Source organism: Ochotona princeps, chromosome 1 (genome assembly GCF_030435755.1).
Source record: "Ochotona princeps isolate mOchPri1 chromosome 1, mOchPri1.hap1, whole genome shotgun sequence".
Lineage (NCBI taxonomy): Eukaryota > Metazoa > Chordata > Mammalia > Lagomorpha > Ochotonidae > Ochotona > Ochotona princeps.
In genome coordinates this window covers 93,410,872-93,431,383 of record NC_080832.1, presented here as the reverse complement: position 1 = coordinate 93,431,383, position 20,512 = coordinate 93,410,872, and the positions used below count along the sequence as shown (strand labels likewise).

General features: G+C 40.0%; 1 protein-coding gene across 2 annotated transcripts in view; it reads right to left on the bottom strand.

The window, feature by feature from the left end:
- Positions 1-4,762: 4,762 nt before the first annotated feature.
- Positions 4,763-20,512, bottom strand: part of RAB23 (RAB23, member RAS oncogene family) — a 32,136-nt gene continuing 16,386 nt past the window's right edge. For both annotated transcript variants that reach the window (XM_058661850.1, XM_058661842.1), the window contains exons 4-7: positions 12,228-12,384; positions 10,613-10,695; positions 9,708-9,800; positions 4,763-7,146 (exon numbers count right to left, since the gene is read on the bottom strand). In XM_058661850.1, the coding sequence (XP_058517833.1) occupies positions 7,007-7,146; positions 9,708-9,800; positions 10,613-10,695; positions 12,228-12,384 (473 nt within the window). In that variant the 3' untranslated portion in view covers positions 4,763-7,006. The remainder of the gene's footprint in view (positions 7,147-9,707; positions 9,801-10,612; positions 10,696-12,227; positions 12,385-20,512) is intronic.

Here is a 20,512-nt window from a genome sequence, read left to right as displayed (position 1 = left end):
GCATCGAGACACCGGACACCTGAGGCGCTTGTGCACACTTGCAGCGCCTAGAGCCACGGGCACACTTCCTGTTCCTCATGGCAGCACGGCACTGTGCTCACAGGCCCCGAGGGCAGCACCACGCAAGTGCCTTCCGCAGCACTGCCTCATCCCACTGGTTTTTAAAGGCTTCTGCAGTCAGATTCCTTTGCAGTTCAAGATGTGTGCATCTCATGTTTTGTGCTATACCTGAAAACGTGACCTACCATGTAAGACAGTCAGCTACAAGTTTACTGCTGTGAACGATACTATATCTGTTTCATCTTCTCTCAAATGAGTCATTTCTCTAAAACTAGTGTAACTGCCTTATCCTTAAATGCGGCTATAAAGTCTGCCTACTTGTCGCCTTGCAGAGCTGCATTGTGCAGTTATACCTCAGTTTCCTTTTGATTCCCCGTCTTGGCCATGTAGCTTGTTCCCACTTTGTGGCAATTACTGCAACATTGTTTATATACATAGAACTTTATCTTTCTTTCTGTGGATTTTCTTGATATAAATCCCCGTTATATAAATTGCTTTATTGAGTTAAAGGGTATGTACATTTTCATGGCCTGACACATATTTCTAAATGTTTTGTATCAGTTCTATCAATTTACACTCTTTAGTAATTAAAATGTAGCCATTTCACTGATACTTTTCCAACATTGAGCATTAAATTTTTTTCTAACATTAGATGTGAAACACCTTGGTTTACTTTGCTTTCTGTTTACTAGCAAGGTCAGCTATTGCATTGATCAACTAATAAATGAAGCCACGAGAGAACAGCTTTGTTCAAAGTATTTGGTGCTAGTAATGTTAAAAAAAAAAAAATCAACCTCACCAACTGCCATCACTAAGCTGTTTTCATTAGAATGTAGGCACCCTTCACACCAAAAACCAAGAATGACAATCCAGCTTGATTACATGCACGCAATTAGACTCTCTTTATGCGAAGCAATTACAATCTGAGAACATTCATGGTTGCCTTCTGTGCCATCCTGAACTGGGCCTCACTTCAATCTGCTCATTTCATGAGAAACACTGATTCTATCTGTGGCTTAGCGGCAGACTGCAGTCATTAGGCACTGGCAGATGATGTTCCTTTTGTGCTTTTTCTTTACCAGGTTTTTAAATTTAAGAAATGGATACTTCTAACCGTCCTCGGGTTCTCAAGTGGTAGTATCTGTAGTTGCATTGGCTATGGGAAACACCCCTCCCCACGGCCCACTCACTCCCCAGTCCTTCCACAAATGCACTCTGCTTCAGTCTTTGTATCCTTTGCGTTAGTTTTTGTTTGTTGTTGGAGCATGTTATTGGAGGCCGTTCTTATCACAGAATTAAAGAGCTGTGTTCTACTCTCTTGAAGCGGCCTGGTGATCATGGCCTGTCTCCAGCCTCCAGAGAGAGTACATCAAGGAGGAAGACCATGGATGTGGTTTTGTCTTTTTAAGATTTGTTTATTATTTATTGAAAAGGCAGAATTGGAGGGAGGGAGGGGAGAGAAAGAGAATCTTCCAACCGCTGGTTCACAGATGACTGCAGTGGCCAGGGCTGGGCCAGGATGAAAGCGGAAGCCAGGATCTGTAGCCCGGGCTTGCACACAGGTGCAAGGACCCTGGCACTTTCTCAGCTGCAAATGCCTCTGTCACAAGCCGCATTTTTTTGGTAAGTATTTGAAAGGGAGAGTTACAGAGACAAGGGGAGAGACAGAGAGATAGACCATCTTTTGGTTCATCCCCAGATAGCTGCAACTGCCTGGCCAGTCTGGAGGCAGGAGTTTCTTCCCAGGTCTCCCTTGTGGGTTGCAGGTGCCCAGGTACCTGAGCCATCATCTGCCTTTCCAGGTGTATTAGCAGTTAGCTGGATCGGAAGTAGAGCACTCATCTGGGATGCCAGAATCACAGGCAGTGGCATCTGTTATACCACAACACCAGCCCCACAGGTGGCAGTAGAATCTACTTCACAGCAACACTAACCCCCATTTTTTAAATAAAGATTTTTTTATTTGTTCTGTCTTCCGTCCTGTTGTGGTACCAGGTGTCCTCTTGTACGTTCCAATGGACTGCCACATCGTCCATGTGCACCTGGGTATGCTGTCCACTGCTCCGTCTGAGCCTCTGGGGAGGCTCAGCTTTGACACTTGCACTCTGTGGCAGACCATGGAACCTGCACTTCTCTTCACAGTTGGGGTTCTGAGATCAGTTCAGTTGGAATGATCCCCAAAGAAACTTTGTCTGTGGTGATCCCAGACCAGATTCTTGTGGGTGCTTGCCAGGGCAGTCCGTCGCCCTGGGCTGTCTCCTGTTGCCTTCCCACGTGTCTTGGCAGAGAGCTAGATTGTAAGGAAAGGAGCTGGGACTCGACCTGACACCCACATGTCATGCTGTTGCTGTAGGAAGCAGCTTAATGTACTGTGCCACAGGGCTCGACCCTGAGCGAGGTGTGAGGAGTGCGGGCTTGGGCCTTCTTGGTGCTGCTTGGATCAGGATGTTTAGAATTTGCCCTAAAATGGTCTGAAGGAAAATTCTGCCTCAACATTTTAGAATTGGAAAAGTTAAAAGAAGTTGACACAGAAGCAGCAGAGTAATGATTTGGCAGACTAAAAAAGAAAATTAAATGATTTAAACTAGGAAACATCTGCTCATCTCTTTTAAATGATTAACTGTCACAAATACTGATATTTGCAGTACAAATATATAATGGTATTTTTGAAGGTTGCTTTTTATAGATAGTCAAAGGCAAAATTATTGAAAGAACTGGGACTCTTGAATAAGACAAGAACATAAGTGAACTTGAGCTTAACCATCCTGTCTGTGTGTGTGCATACAGAACTCGTGAAGTGAAAATTGACAAAACCCAGAACACTGCAGGCACGAGGTGCTATCCCCACCACTTACCAGCAGAGGGCCTCAAAGCACAGAATGTGCCTCTTTTTAAGTATTTGCCTCCCCAACAGTAAAAATGGCAGTAAAGAGCTCCTAGAATATCGAGTAAATGAAAGACCACAGGCACGGCATGGAGCAGTGTGCCTGACGCATGGACAGCATTCCTTAAATGAACCTGGACTGTAGAGTTACGTTACACCACAGGACAAAGTAGGTGTGTTAACTTGGAGGTCAGCAGTTTCAAAATAAGACAAAAACAACTTCTGTAAGACAAATTGATACTGATAAAATTACAGGAAAATGTTCCAAAACAAAATTACTTAAACCACAGTGCTGGTAAGTTGCATTAAATAACTACTGTCATTAAAATGAGTATATGCTAAATATTGGCAGAGTTTCTGAAGCATGAGCCATTTTTAGACTCTTGATTTTTTTTTTTGAAGATTTATTTTATTTTTATTGGAAAGGTGGATATACAGAGGAGAGACAGAAAGGAAGATCTTCCATCCGATGATTCACTTCCCAAGTGACCACAATGGCTGGAGCTGAGCAAATCCAAAGCCAGGAGCCTCTTCCGGGTCTCCCATGAGGGTGCAGGGTCCCAAGGCTTTGGTTTGTCCTCGACTGTTTTCCCAGGCCACAAGCAGGGAGCTGGATAGGAAGCAGGTCTGCCGGGATTAGAACTGGGGCCCATATGGGATCCCTGCACGTGCAAGGCGAGGACTTGACCACTATGCCATAGTACCGGGCCCAGACTATCGATTTTTATAGGTCACATTATACTTATTAATCCCATAGTAGTGACACACATCATACAAAATTCTAGGTTTGAAATGCATTTATTTTTTGATAACTGGAACTCAACTTTCATGACATTTTTATCAAGTAGTGTATTTTAGATTAAGCTTAGGGTATGATTGCAATATTCATACAAGTGGTTTTCCATTCCAATTTACAAAAGCATTCTTTGTTAGTAACAAAAAATATAGAAGAGGTGCAGTTTTTCTTTTATTCCAAAGTTTTTATTTTTAAAAAACCATTTACTAACATTCTATTACAGATGACTTAGAAAGAGAAGCTTATTATGGCCAAATCATCCTATTTACCCAGGCATGTGATGATGGGATATTTCAGAGTCCACATTGGTTTTAGATAGTTTAGATAGCAAATTCTCTTATAAGATAGGTTTACTAGTTGTATAGGGGTAAACCTAAATAACACTAGAACACATGATATTCATAACTAAAAAGGAATGATATTCATAACTAAAATGGAATAAGTAAACCTGTATGGTAGATGACCAAGCAGTATGGGACAAACTCACTCCCAGCAGTTCATTTTGTTTCAGAGACAGGCACACTAATGGTATGGCTGATGGGAGCACTTCAGCAGGTTCCCAGGGACGAATTCAAGGTTTTCAAAGGATGCAGACAATGAACAGTATCTTCCATGAGCCAGTACAGCACTTAAGGCAAGACGCTAGGCCCGCAGGCCACCTTCCCACTCCCAGGGCTTCAGGGGCGTGCCCAGGTCCAGTGACATACACATGACTGCGTGCTCAGTAAGAACTGCATGGCCAGCTTCCCAACTATCTAACTTCCCTCCATAGCGAGGAACACTTTTCATCCTCTTTTTGGTAGTGTTAGCTTTATCTTTAAACAGTACATGTGTGCTACCAACTTTGGACAGATAAAGACAAAACTATGTAACATCTTTTTTATAACTATATTGCCTTCTGCAGGATAGTTTTTGTACTGTTGAATTCATAGGCAAAGACTGACACAAGGGGAAGGAAATCTGAGGAATTCTGAAACATGGCAATTATTCCAGTTATGTGTCTGTACACTGACAACTAGCCACATTGGAAAAGGGCAGACCAGAGCACAAATGCACATAACCTGGAATCCAGGACAAATTTTTCTTTAGCATTCATGGTTTCATTAGAATTAATAATAAAGTTATTTTAAAAATCATTTCAGAGAAAAAATTAATTACATTAACTTGGAATATTGATTTGAGAAATTTGTGCAGCAGATTTTCAGGTCTACTTAATGATTTAGAATGGCTGGTTATTGACAGCTGTAAAATGATAGCAATGCAAAGTAAGACTACAAATGTGTAACAAAATTTGATTTTTGCAAGGAAAAACATGAATACATGACATTCTGATCACCTTCATTAGGGGAACTGTAATCACCATCAGATCACATTTCTATATAAAAATATTACACTTTGCACATAGTTAATATGAAATAGAACACGTTATAGAATGAATGATTTTTCTGTCGATAAGGCCTATAAGACTATTTGCTGCAAGATGTATTTTGTGTAAACATAAAAGGGAATGTAATTGAAGACGGTAGAGGAGATGAACATTACTAGCAGGTGCCCGGCATTAGGAATGAAGTTTTTTTCCCCAACACTCATCCCACTGCCAGCAATGGGTATGGTGGCAACTAGTGACATCAGAATGAACCTGTTACCTTGAAATGGATAATGCCAGATTATTTTACTAGTATAAAAATTAAATGGTCACTCTCGACTGCTAAATGAGGTAACTCCCCAGGAAATTCTTTTCCATTTTCAACACTAATCTACAAAGAAGGGTGACTTAACAAAAGGTACAGATGGGAATCAAAAAAACTAAGCAAAATAAAACATACACATGGAATACATAAAACATCATATATTTAGTACAAATGATGATAAATGACTCATGAAGTTTTCCAAGAAAAAAATACTTTTACATATTTTGAAATCTTGTAAAAACCAGATATATTGAAAAGGGTTATTTATAGATTAAAGACAAACCACCAATGAGTGATAATTAGTTTTCATAGAGTTCATGCAATTCTTAGTTGGAAAGCTACTGTCCCAAGTCACAAAATTGATGCTGTGACGCACAGCTACATAGTAAATCATTTCTTTAGTGATTTTCTATGTGACACTGACAGAGCTCTTGAGAAAGTGCCATACAAGCCAAAGGTTGTAGAAATTCTTAAGTGATAAAATACCATACAAAAATGTGTAAGCAAAAGGATGCTAGAGACTGCAGAGCACTTAGAAAATCCATAATTTGGCTTAGGACTAATGATCACCTTTTTGCATTTTAGAAAATGATTAGTTAGCATAATCTTAAAAGTTTTAAGTTGGTTTCTTAGCAGCAAAAGATGCTAGAGGCACCACACACTTCGCATGGCCCCGAGGCAGCATGAGCTGGCCTGGCTGATGATGGCTATCCAGAAAGTTCCGTATGTCTCACCTAGGAGATGCTCCAGCATTAAAATGTTTCTATTTCTCTTTTATCTACCCTGTCAGAAAGGAAAACTTCTAATGCTTTTTGAAAAGATTATAAACAATATAAATTAATAAAGTAAAGCACTATAAAAATTAGGTAGGATATTTTTGGCACAAAACACTTTTAAAATCCAAGCTCACTTTGCAAAATACAGGTCTGGAATTTCTCGTTAGAAAATAAGAACTTACATATACACTATGTGTGATTGGTTTTAGAGTCTGTTTCCTTAAATGCTGCACACACCTTCAGTTTGCTCCAGTCCCAGAGAGCTGCATGCACACCTCCACTCCACATTACACGGATATTGCACAAGGAACATTGCCAACTACACACAAATGCCATCTTGGCAAGGTTTAGGGTTTACCTTTTAATATTTTTTCTAAGTATTCAAATTCAATATTATTTTCCAGAAAAGCTATAAGACCAGTTTCAGAAAAAGAATTTTTACTATCTTTTCCCGGCCTATAATATTAAAATCTGTACCAACATATATTTAGGCATTTATGTTTTCTAGCATTTAAGTTTCCACAAAACCTGCTTTTGACATTCCTTAAACAATTCCTTCAAAAACAGGAAATGCTTCGTCTAATGAGAAAAAATTAAAATGAGTCCACAGGGCATTAATTGTCCCACCAGAGGTCTCACTGTACATTCTGAGAAGCATTGCAGAGCAGTAGTTAAGTCTGTCAGTTTTCAGAGAGCCATTAAGTGCAAAATCTGCCAAGAGTCTTGTACCATAACGTTACAGCTGCATGTGTTAGCGAACTGCACAAAACCATTAAATTCTCGTCCTACTTGTAATGCTTTAAGGTATGCTACAGCTGCTGAAAGGGTTTCTGTTTTTCTTGGTCCTTTGTTTGTTGGGTCTAAGATTGATGACATCGCCACCATTCAGGGTACTTGAGTTCTGACCGGAGTGACTGATCCCGGAGGTATTGAAGACCCCTGTACATATTGAGGAAAGGCATAAACATGGATGCAGTTATAGAGCCAGAGACTGTGTCCTGCTTGTTAGAAAAATCAGTTATGTTGTCGAGGATTTTGTTTTTCCATTTTTAAGTATAAAGCTCACGGTATTGCATCTGTGATGTTGCATCATCATTGGCATCATCCATCTCTATGGCTCTTGTCTCTTTACAACAGGAATTCTGGACCCATTAAACAAGAACTTGACATCCCTCTAGGCCCTGATAACCACCATTTTGCTTTCTGTGCTTGTGATTTTCAAAAGAATTACTATCCTTTAAAAATTTACTTGTGAGGCAGAGAGACAGAGAGCATCTTGTGGGTCACTCCCCAGATACCTACAACCTAAGCCCAGGTCTCTGAACTGTCACCACCGCTCCCTGGGTCTGCGTGGAGGGAAGCTGGAGGCCAGAGCCAGAGCCAGAGCCAGAGCCAGAGCCAGAGCCAGGAACCAACTCCAGGTACTCTTGACGTGGAATGGTTATCTTAACCACCTGCTTCTGTCTCTCTGCGTTTCTACCTCAGTTAAATGGAAATATATGGGGTCCATTTGTGACTGGCTTATCTCACTTGGCACACCATTATCAGGTTCCATCCATGTTGCAGCATACTGCACAATCTCCTTTCCAGAATGCATAACATTTCATTGTGTGTTGAGGCTGAATTTTGCTTATCCAGTCACACTTCAAAGGACACTTTAGTATTTGTAATTTTAAGCTTTTGTTTTTATTCCTTTACTTTTGTTTCTATTCCTTTACATGCCAGTACACATGGCACAATGTTCAAAGGGCACGGAAAAGCTTACAGCGAGGCTCCTGTTCACCCTAACACCCCACTGCCTTGCCAGTTTTCCTCCCCAGAGTTAGGTAGGTTTTCCCATATGTCCTTCCAGGAATGTTTTCTGTATACAAAAGCAAACATGAACATGTCTTATTTTCCTCTCCTTTTTCAGCCCAACTGCAGCATGCTCTGCACGCTATTTTGCATCTTCTTGTTGACAGCCTATTTTTGAAATTTGGAACAAATAAATTCAAAACCTATTAACTTCACATCATAGCATTTTCTCAAGAATATCTGATTTATACTCAAAACCAGTATTTGTGAGATTTTATGCTAATAAAAATATTGCATATATAAAGCTAGTGAGACAGGATTTTTTCCAGTTTAGGCTAAAACAATATAAATGTGGCCTACAAATAAATGATGAATAGGTAAGAGAGATGAACAAACAAAACCCTCAACTATTACAGTTTCTGTTCTGAACTGTGTCATTCACAAATGCAATCTTCAATCTACAAATTATTCAGCATCCATGACAGAAAAAACACTATGGGTTAGTGAAGACTAAAGGATATGAAGGTGACAAAGATGAATTCTTGCCCACGGACAGTTTACAGGGTGACAAGCGGGATAAGACAATACCAGATGAATAACACTGTACAGGATTATACAGTAAGGATTAGAAGAGAGACACAAGATCCTGGAGGATTAAAGGTCCTTCAAAGAAGGACTGATTACATCTCATTCATAAGAAAGGAAAAACTCCATCAGGAAGGTGGAACATGGTGCCTGGTGATGCCCTGGACTCCCAACTCTTCAGAGAAAAAGCACAGAGGCAGATACATAGCTGAGAGAATTTCTAGAGAGTCCTTGAAGACTGAACAGTCCTTTGACAAGATGGCAGGAAAGGCTTCTCATTCTCATTGGAAGACACAAAACAGCAAACATGAAGAAATAAGCTGGCACCGAGCATGCTCAGCCATCAGCAAGCCCTTTGGGGCTAGGCAGCTGAGGTTCATTACTGGGGCAGGGGGCCATACAGGAAGGATGGAGAGAACTGTAAGATGAAGAGACTATCAAAGAGCTTGACTCAGTGGAAGAAGACTAGACTAGGAGAGGCCTGCTGCAAGTGACCTGTCTTGTTTCACGTGGTAGTTGAGGTGTCTGGTGACAGGAATAAAGAAAGAAAAATAAGAAGGAGAAAAAAAACGCCATTAGCAAGGAAACATTGAAGCTAGACCAGGTCAAGAAATTGGTGTGTGTTGCTGTACATGCAGTGAAGCGGGGGTGGGATACAGATTTGAAGTCCTGAAGAGACCACCCTAAACCATGGAACCAGCAGATGTGGCTCTGAGTTTCCTGAAACCGCCAGCAAAGAGAAGGGAGGCAGGATTGGTCAGCGACTGAGAGAGAGGAGAGCCCCTCACAGCGGAGCGGGTGGGAGCAGACAGAAAAAGCAATGGCGTGGAAGTGCAGGCTGGGGTACACCAGTGTCAGGCCGCTCCTGTGCAGCAGCAGCAGGCTTTTACAAATTTTTCATATCTCTGCTTTCCTTAATCTACCCAACTCGATTTAGAAAATGGAAATAACCCTTTTAACTCCATATGCCTCTCAGAAGAGACCTAAGACTCGTAAGTTTAATAACCATGAATACTTTTTAATCACATGTATTAAAGAAATAAATATAAAAAGGGAAATATAATAATGAATGGAAAATAAATTTACCAAGCACACATAACTCAAAATTTCCTGGTACTTACCAATTTTGTTACTACTTGAATGCATTAGTTGTGGATCCTCAGCTATTTGTTGTTTGAGTTTTTGAAGATATTTTTCAGCCAAATATTTAAAAACTAGAACAAAAAACATCCCCACCAGGTCAATATTATTTATGTGTGTGAGTCTGTTATTTCATATCACTTACTACAACATCTATACTTGCTAAATAAAATTAAATTAGAATTAAAAGCATATACTCTAGTTAAAAATTCAGCATTTCAAAATTATTTGAGCAATATCTGAGAAGCACAAATATAACACTAATACATGTACCATTTGTTAGTAAAGACATCACACTTGGTAGTCACATTTCTTCTGTGTCTCAGACGTGAATAACCATCAGCCGCCCGAGAACTGCTGGTCTGGAAAGCATGCCAGGTCTTAGACTACCCACGATGACTGTCCAGGCGCCTCATTAGTGGCAATTCAGAAATTGGATAAATATTAGTCATTCTTCCCTAATCTTATTTTTTAGGCAGGAAAATATTCATAAACAATAAGGCCATTGTTAACTAGTGCAATATCTACCACTGTGTGGTTTGGAAACAATTCGGAAATTTTAAAAAGAGCCGCTTGAAAAACATATATGCGAACATTCTCACATTACCTCACTTAGCTTAGACGTTTAAAGATGAAATAATAACCAGAATGATAACAATGCAAACCTACCAGTTTTACTATGGGGCGGGTGTAACAAGTAGTCACAGGCGTTAGTAGATAATTAAGAACTCAAAGAATGAGAGTGCCTTTAAGTTTTACTTAACATTAGATGACAAAACCAGAAAATTTTGCTCTGATTATTAATGTAATTTCTAAACCACACAGAAGGAAAGGCAAAAGGAGAAAACACTTCCTGTTGCATTAGCTTCTTGAAAAGGTAGTTTACCTTCATTCACATTTAGATCTTCTTTGACTGATGTTCTGTAGAATCTTAACTTTAACCTTTTGGCCAGTGCCTCAGCCTCCTCACTGTGCATCAATGAAAAAAAAATGCTTATCAATTTTTGAAAATATTTACAAATATTTCTGATAATTTGTCTTTAAAAGTGACTTTTTAATTACATCTGTTGGCTAACTTTCGTAGGAAGGTACGGGAAGGTGTATGACATCGTAGAGAAAATTTCTACGTTCCTTTTTAAAGCAGCCTGAGTTTGAAGTCGAGTCAAATTATTACTGATCATTATGCTTCCTCAGTGCTTCTGGTCTTCATCACTTAGGGAGGGCAAACACTGACCATTATGCCAAAATGTGAATATTTCTTTCTATAGTTCCTAATATTTAGCCATAAAAGGATTAAAAATCATCTATATATTTTAATGCATTAAAAAAAAGACATTTGAACTTACACTCTGAAAAATCTCACACTGAATTATTCTTACTGGACATAAAACATTTTCACTGCCCAAAGCCGAGGTTGTACCTGACTCTCGCAACCCACGTGGTCTCCCAGTTGTGGAATCCTGATTTTGAATTGTATTAGGGCTGCAGCAGCCATGCTCCAGAATGGTTTCCAATCATCCCCTGACTTCTGGTTCTCACAGCCTTGCGTAGTCTCCTTCCACACTGTCCACAAGGCTGGTCCATGTGCCCACTGACACACACAAGTGATGGACATATGATTCCTGAGACCAGGTCGGAAGAGATGCTGTGGCTTCTGCCTTCTCCACTCTTGGATCATCTGCTCTGCAGGAAGTAGCTGCCATGTTGTGAGAACACTCAAGCAGCTCTAAGCAGAGGTCCAAAGGCACAGAAGCAAGGCTTCCCACCTAGTGAAGAGCCGTCTTGGAAGTAGATCTGCCTGTCTCGAGCAAGCTTTTAAGCACTAGCTCACAGCTTGAATTAACCTCCCGAAAAATCACCCAGCTCAGTCACCAAATGCCTCACTTACCAGAAGCTGTGATATAATAAACGCTGCCTAAGGACATGAGGTTTGGGCTAATATGTTGCAGTAATTATAACTAAGTGTAAATTTTTAAAAAGGTAAAAAACCAAGCAAAGGTTTTAAAATTAGCAAAAACATTAACAATTCTTAGTAAATATGTACAAGTGGAAATTATACAGGTGCTAACCTTGTTCACAAATTTGAGCATAATAGTTCTGAATGTACAAAAAACAGTATGATTTTGAACTTTGTGGCTACATTAATCTGCGTGGATCGCTACTTAGCCTAGATAGTAAAACATCTTGGGATGCTTTTCTTAACTGTTTTTATTATATGCAATAATTGAGGTTTGTATAGGAAAGAACTAAGACTGGGATTGTAGAAGCACCTTCAGATCTAATTCCTTTGAATTTTCTCTACTTATGAAGCAGTGTGAATTTTTAAAACCCAAATGAGTCACACAGACTAGTTCACAGGAAATGAAAACTTTCCAGTATTAAAATATTTAACATTTAAATAGGTAGAAAGTTTTTAAATTTTTAAGGTCTAAGCAGAGACTAGACTGTTTCTTCACGTAATAGGATTACCATCTCCCCTCCCCCCCCAGTCATCCTCTTACTTCTTTATACAAGAATCATCCAAGAGATCAATCTTGTTTTGTACAAGTACTGTTGGTATATCCCCAACTTCTGCTACCACTTTCTCTCTCCAACTGGAAATTGCTTCAAAAGACTCCCTGTCTGTGGTAGAAAATACAAGCACACAAGCCTGGGCTCCTGCAAGGTCACAAAATACAAATGTTATTTACATTGATGAAACCATGTATGTAGGGTGGACGCAATTGTAGCTATGGAAAATGACTTTTACACAGATAAATTCTGAACTCATTTTCCTTATTTTTTAGCATACGAATTGTATTTTCTAATTCAAAGAACCAGTTTTTATCAAGAACAATGGTTTTCAAACATGTTGACATCAAAGGACCTGCAAAATCATACATTGTAAAATCCTAACAATTTAGTTTCCTCATAAAAGCTAGGGAGACCGGTAGACTAAACATGGGTAATAGACTGTTGGCAAGTTCTTACTGTTAATATTCATCATTTGCTTAACTTCTTTCAACACAGCCTTTAAAAAATCAATCAGAGGAGAATCATAATTTGTTCTATTCACTTAAAGAAACTGTAACTTTAGCAGCAGAATAGCAGTGACTCAAACAATTTGAGAAGTAATGACAATGGTAAAAAAAAATAGGCATACAACAGAGAAGAAAAAAAGCTAATTTTATACTGTTTAATTGCATAAGTTCCATCTTTTGTCAACTGAAGATATTTTCACTATGAACTAGTATCACTTTAGGCTGAAAAGATATAAGATTAAAAAAATTAACAGTAACCTGGAATAAGCCCATTTTACAAATGATTAGCTGTTGATTCAGGTGCTATGGTACAATACAGCAGTGCAGATGAAAAGAGAAAAATCGTCCTGCGGCCAGGAGGATTTCCTGGAATCCTTCCAGGTCCCTGGGTGTAATCAATAGTTTCCTGTCAGGAGTTAAGACATGCCTGGGCTAAGATACTACTCAGCCAAAATCAGTGTGTGTATATCTCACCAGCGGGAATGCTACAGAGAGCGGCAGAACACTGAATTAAGGCAGAGAATACAGCAGTTTGCTCTGTACTGTAAAAGCAGATGGCTCATCTGGGAAAACCTTCCCTATTGTAAAGAAATAATTATGCACAGGAGGAAGGGGGGATGGGCACCTTCTAGAATCTAAACAGAAATAAAACAGAAGAGATCACATTAGTACTTTGATCATGACTTTATATTTTCTCGAATTTAATATTGCCAATTCAATCATTTTAATGCAGAAATTTTGTTATAGAGATCTTTGTTTTAAGCCTCTAATTTTATATTATGTTAACTTGACTGCTGATCACATTATGGTAGTTTTTTTTTTTTAAAGATTTATTCATTTTATTACAGCCAGATATACAGAGAGGAGGAGAGACAGAGAGGAAGATCTTCCATCCGATGATTCACTCCCCAAGTGAGCCGCAACAGCCAGAGCTGCGCCGGTCCGAAGCCAGGAACCTGGAACCTCTTCCAGGTCTCCCACGTGGGTGCAGTGTCCCAATGCATTGGGCCGTCCTCGACTGCTTTCCCAGGCCACAAGCAGGGAGCTGGATGGGAAGTGGAGCTGCTGGGATCAGAACCGGCGCCCATATGGGATCCCAGGGCTTTCAAGGCGAGGACTTTAGCCGCTAGGCCACGCCGCCGGGCCCACATTATGGTAGTTTTATAAAGAGTTTGTTTCTTTTTATTTGAAAGGCAGATTTACAGAAAGAAGGAGAGACAGAGAGAAAGATCTTCCACAAACTGGTTCACTCTCAGATGGCCACAATGGCCAGAGATGAACTGATCTGAAGCCAGGAGCTTCTTCAAGGTCCCCCGCATGGGTGCAGAGTTCTAAGGCTTTGGGCTGTCCTCCACTGTTTTGCCAGGCTGGGTGCCCGTATGGGATGCCAGTGCTGACGAGCCAGTACAGCCATTGCACCACCTCCTCTATAGGCATGGATGAGAATGCTCCCGTCTCTCCACTTCCTGATCTGCCATGCATATTTCTCTGCCACCCTTCGGCCTTGCCAGATGGCTTGACCAGTAGGGCCACTGTGTTCTTGGACTGCGAGCCTCTTTAAGTGTATACCAAAGCAAAACTTCTTCCCTCCTAAGTATTATTATAATAATGAAAAGCTAGTACAAATAGCATGGAAGTTCCAACAGTGTTAAATCTTTGAATCCATAAACATGGGAGGCCTTTCCATTTTAGTATGTTTTCAATTTCTTTTATCAGTACATGTGTTTTTAGAAAGGTTTATGTTTTATTGAAGGCAAATTTTAGAGAAGGAGAAACAGAGAATTCTTCCGTCCACTGATTCACTCCCCAGATTGCTGCAATGGGCAGAGTTGAGCCCAAGTCAACAGCCAGGAGCTTCTTCTGGGTCTCCCACGTGGGTGCAGGGTCCCGAGGCTTTGAGCTGTCCTCCACTGCTTTCTCTGGCCATAAGCAGGGAGCTGGATGGGAGTGAAGCAGCCAGGACAGGAACTGGTACCTATATGGGATGCTGGTGCTTGCAACTAGCTAAAGGATTAGTGCACTGTACCATCCTACTGGCCCCATCCCTGTATTTTATAATTTTCATGGCAAAGATCTTTTACTTACTTGGTTAAATTTATTCCTAATGATTTACTTATTATGTAGCTTTTGTGAATGGGATTATTTTCATGGTTTCTTTCTCAGTGAAGTTTATTTGGTATATAAAAAATGCTACTTATATGTGTACTGATTCTGTATCCTGCAACTTTACTGAATTTATCAGTTCTAATAGTCCCTTGATGGAGTCTTTAGATTTACATATACATACATATAAATGCACACACACATATATATGTATAAACACACACATATATGTATAAATACAAACACATATATATATATCTGCAAACACAGACCATTTAACTTTGTCCCTTCCAATTTGTTCAGCTTTTCTTTTGCTCACTTACACTGAAATTTCCAGTACTACATCGAATAAAAGCAGTGAGAGTGAACATTTGAGACTTATTCCAGATTTTAAAGGAAATACTTTGAGCTTCTCCTATGTGCAGCCTTCGTTATGTTGAGGTACAAACCTATACAAAATTTGCTTATCATTTTTATCAGAAAGGGAAGTTGAATTTTATAAAGTGATTTTTCTGCATTTATTAAAATGATCCTATGATTTTTTTTATTCTTCATTCTGTTGATGGGATGTATTATGTTTATTTGTTTAAACTGAACCATCCACACATCCCTGGGACAAGTCCCATTTCATCATGGTAAATGAGATTTCTATTTTGCTGTTGGATTCAACTTTACTAGCATTTTGTTAGGAATTTCTAATTATAATTTTGTTGTTATTTTGTCTTGGTCTGGTTATGGTATCAGGGTAATTGGGTAAAATAAATTTATAAGTGTTCCCTTTCGATTTTGGGGAATAGTTTAAGAAGAAACTCTTGAAAAGCCAGCACTTGGCGTAATGTTAAGATATCACCTGGGATGCACGCACACTGTATTGGAAAACTGGAGTTCCAGCTCCACTCCAGGCTCTGGCTTCCTGCTTGTGCACATTCTGGGGCATGGTAGGTGACAGACTGAATGATGGAGTCCCTGCCTCCAAAATGGGGTACCTGGATGGAGATCCCAGTGCCTTCAGCCAGATGTTGTAGGCTTAAGATCAGTGGCTAGGAGCGCTCTCTCTCTCTCTCTCTCTCTCTCTCTTTTTCTTTCAAATAAAACCATGTATTATTATTTTTTAAATGTTTGTCAGCACTGAGGCCATCCTTCCCGGGGCTTTTCTTTGGTGGGAATTTTTTTTTTTTTTTATTGCTGAATCAACCTTATTACTTGTTATTGGTCTACTAAGGTTTTCTGCCATCCTGGTTAAATATCTGTAGATTATCTGTGTAAGAAATTCATCTGTTTCTTCTAGGGTTTCCAACTTGTTTGTGATTCTATTTCTGTAGTGCCAGTTGCAATGCCTCCTGTTTTATCTCGTGTTCTTTTTCCCCGTAGTTAGTAAATCAACTCTGTCACCATGACCTTGGTATTTTCTTTAATTTGAAGGAGCTTTGTTTTTCCCTCTATACTGACTTCTGCTATGGTTAACCTTCCTGGGACCTTGAAATACATTACGTTGGTTCAGTTGATGTAGGTATTTATGCTATAAACTTCCCTCTTAGGATGGCTTTTGCTGTAGATCAGGAGTTTTAAGATGCTGTACTTCCATTTTTATTGGTTTCAAGAAATTTTTAAATTTCCTTTTTATATCTTCACTTAGCTTCTGTTAGCTCAATACCATAACCGTTCCATCTCCTTGTATTTGTGTAACTGTTAAGTTTCTTACTGATTTCTATTCTACCATAGTAAGAAGATACATGATGTGATTTTTATTTTGATTTGTGGAGTCTTGTTTTATGTTTGCATACATGGCATTTAGGAAGGAAACCAGGTAATGGCAGCTTGCTCACTGTCTCTTAAATAGTTTTTAACAAAAGAAAATAAAGTAAACCTTGTCCAGGGAAGAGAGGTAGCAGGGGCTTAGCATGAAGGAAGAAGGTCTAGAATATGATACTGTTGTATAAAAAATTATCTAAACAGAAAGCATTTGAGCGTCTTAAGTCTCTAATGTGACTGAAAGCGGAGCCTCCCAGGAGAACAGAAATTGTACTACATCTGGAGGACAAGGACCAACTCAAACAGATATTACCATAAAACTGTCACATCTCCCATCTAGTCTGGGTACGGCCCATTCACTTACTTTCCAATGAATGGCCATTCTCTGTCTCCTGCCTCTCTTAAGGTGGTGTACAGACTCCAAACTCCATCAGTCTTCTAGAGTCACATTTTCCTGAGAATTCCCATATGCACAGAATTAAATTTGTCTTTTCTCTTGTTAATCTCTTTTGTAAGCTTAAATTCATTACTCACACCCTCCCCTCCCCAAGACTAAATGTAGGAGGATAAATGAACCATACGGTTGCAGGAATGCAGGAAAATTGCATAGAAAAAGGACTGTCACCCAAACTCTGCCATCTAGAAGGCTCCAACAAAGTACTCTTTCCTCCCAGGCCCTATCCTCCCAGTGTGACCAAAGAGAGGAACATCTCTTGTAAGTTAAGAGGAGGAAAAGTAGGGGAGGACTGAAGTAAGTAAAATCCCCCTCCAAAGAATTTGATTTCCTGAGAGACTGGTTTCTGTGTATGACACAGGATTATTGTAATTGTCACATTCAGATGATGTTTATAAAACATCTTAAAAAAATTCTTGTTAGTGATCAGAGAAGCCTTGAAATGAAGGAAGTTTTTGCTTCAGGTTAAAGGAAGAACTTCCATTTCCCTCTTCCTGCTGCCCAGTAAAACTCAAGGGGGTAATGACAGACAAAAACAAGTTGCATTTGGTTAACATTGTAAAAGGCAAATTTCAGAGAGGAGAGATAGAGAGAAGGTCTTCCATCCTCTGGTTCACTCCCCAGCTGACCACAAAGGCCAGGGCTGAGCTGTTCTGAAGCTGGGAGACAGGAACCTCCTCCAGATCTCCACATGGGTGCAGGAACCCAGTTACTTGGACCATCCTCTGCTGCCTTCCCATGTCACAAGCAGAGAGATGAATTGGAAGTGGAGCAGCCAGGACATGAACTGGCACCCATATGGTTGATGGCATCACAGAGTAGAGGATTAGCCTGTTGAGCTTAAACATCTTATACTTTTGATGTCTTCAGGCAGCTAGTGTTTTCTACTCATATTTTACAGAGAGTTTCTCTTTTTCCCACTATAAAACCTTGCTTCAGTATTGCTTACGATAAGAATCACACCACTAAGAAAGCTGTTGGCTTGGCATTATGGTGTAGCTGGTAAGGCTGTCGCCTGCAATGCTAGCATTCTCTAAGGATACCTAGTTTGAGTCTCAGCTGCTTCATTTCCAATCTGGCCCCCTGCTGACAGCTTGAGAAAAGCAGTGGAAGATGGCCTATGTGCTTGGGCTCCTGCCAACCATGTGGAAGACCTGCAAGAAGAACCTGACACCTGGCTTCAGCCAGCCCGAATCTTTATAGCCATTTAGAGAATAAACCAGTGAATGGAAGATCACTCTCTTGTCCTCTCTAACTCTGCCTTTCATATAAATAACTAAACTAAACTAAACTAGACTAAACTAAACAAATAAATGTAGGGCCCAATCTAATTGCTCAACTGGCTAATCCTCCTGCTAGCACCAGCATTCCAGTGGGTGCTTGTTTGTGTCTTGGATGCTCCACTTTGGTCCAGCTCCCTGCCATGGTCTGGGAAAGCAGTGGAGGATGACTGAGAAAAAGCTTCTGGCTCCCAGCTTCAGATCATCTTAGCTCTGGCCATTGCGGCCATTTGGGGAGTAAACCAGCAGATGGAAGATCTTTGTCTCTCCTCTCTGTGAATCTGCCTTTCTAATAAAAATAAATTAAAAAAAATTTTTTTAAATGCTACTGCATCATGGATTAGTCAGCCACCTACAAATGAATTATGGCGAAGAGTTAAACACAATTGTACATCCAAACATCAGGAATACAGAAATCTGAATAATTTTTTAGTGTCAGTTATAACATCACCAATAGGAAATATTTATTCCTAATTAATAAAAGCATTCAAAAGAAGTAACTGAGTGTCATTCAGAAAGTACTCCCCAAGGCACATGTGGTGAGAGTAATTCTGTCTTTAAGAGTCTGAAAGGAGATGGTTTGTGGACTTGCTCTGTGTGAGGTGAGAACCATCTCCACTGAGCTCACAGAAGTGCAGACCCTCAGAACAACCACAGATCTGCTAAGCTGGGGTGGACGTTTTAACAGAATCCCTGGAACACTTACATGTATATTCCAGAAATCCTGCCTTAGAGAATAGCACGTAAAACTGGACAAGGAAAAAGGCCCCTCAGAAACCAAGGTTTTATATATTGTGTATTTGTAATTAAATGTATTATTCTGGATTTTAAAATGCTTATCCATTTCTTTTTGAAATTATGTAATTTAAAACACACAATCAGATTCTATGCTTATATAAATTAGAGAATTCTGTAGTCTTTCTTGCTACTTTATTCATGGTATTTAAAATGAGCACTTCCTTCATGTCCAGTTTTTTTGTTTGTTTGTTTGAGGGAAGATTTGTTTATTATTTGAAATACAGAGTGACAGGGAGACAGATCTTGCACCTGCTGGGCTGCTCTCTCCCAGTGGTCACACCCAGGGCTAGGCCAGAAATAAACCAGGAGTCCCGTCTCCCCCATGAGTGGCAGGGACCATCCCCTGCTTCCTTGCTGGATACCTTAGCAGGGAGCTGGACAGGAAGCAGAGCAAACGGCATTCCAGTAGGGGATGCAGACATCACAAAGAGCAACTTAATTGGCTAACCATTATACCACATCCAATCACAGCTATTTAATTTTTAACAGACTGTATTACATTTATGTTTGGGAAATAACTTTTTAAAATAATGAACAAGGTTTATTTCGATGCATGCACATAAATTCACTTCCATATATTGCTAGGTAGAGCATTTTTTTTTGCCTTAGAACCTGGAATTCAGTACATGCTACATTAAAATATTTGGCCTAGTGAATATTTTAAGGTAAAGGAACCTGAGGGACAGCAGGTACTCTGTCCCCTGAAGCAGGTCATAAAGCCTTTCAAGTGAGAAGTGGCCTCTTCATACCTGGAGGAGAGGGCATCCTTCTCTTGGATGAGGGAGGGACTCTATGAGCAGTCTAAACAAAGAGGCCTTGCTAAGTTTCTACAGTTAACAGCTAGTCCTAGCATATCACTGCATGACTTTGTATTCTCTAATCAAACCTTGTATAAAAACTCCCAGATTTAAGGGAAAGCATGATAACTCAGTGATGTAAGCCACCACCTGAGAAGCTTACATTCTGTGTCGGTTGCCTGGTCTGAGTCCCGACTGCTGTGCTTCTCTGTGCTTCCGATTCAGCTTCCTGCTCATGTACTGGGGACAGCAGGTGATGGCCCAAGTGCTATGGGTTCCAGCTACCTTATGGGAAACCCTGATAAAGTTTCTGTCTCGACCTCTGGCCTGATCATTACAGGCACCTGTGGAGTGAATGAGCAGATGGTAGATATCATCCCCCTACCCCTACTCTCACCCCACCTATCAAATAAATAACTAGATCTGACAAACAAACAGGCAAAAAAAAGCTATCTTAGATTTGGCTATGGCTTTTCAGGTATCCGTTTCCTTATGAAGGCGCCTGCGTCACATTAACTTATAGTAAGTAAAGATGTATTTTTCTCTTGCTAATCTGTCTAATCAGGGCTCAGACAAGAACCA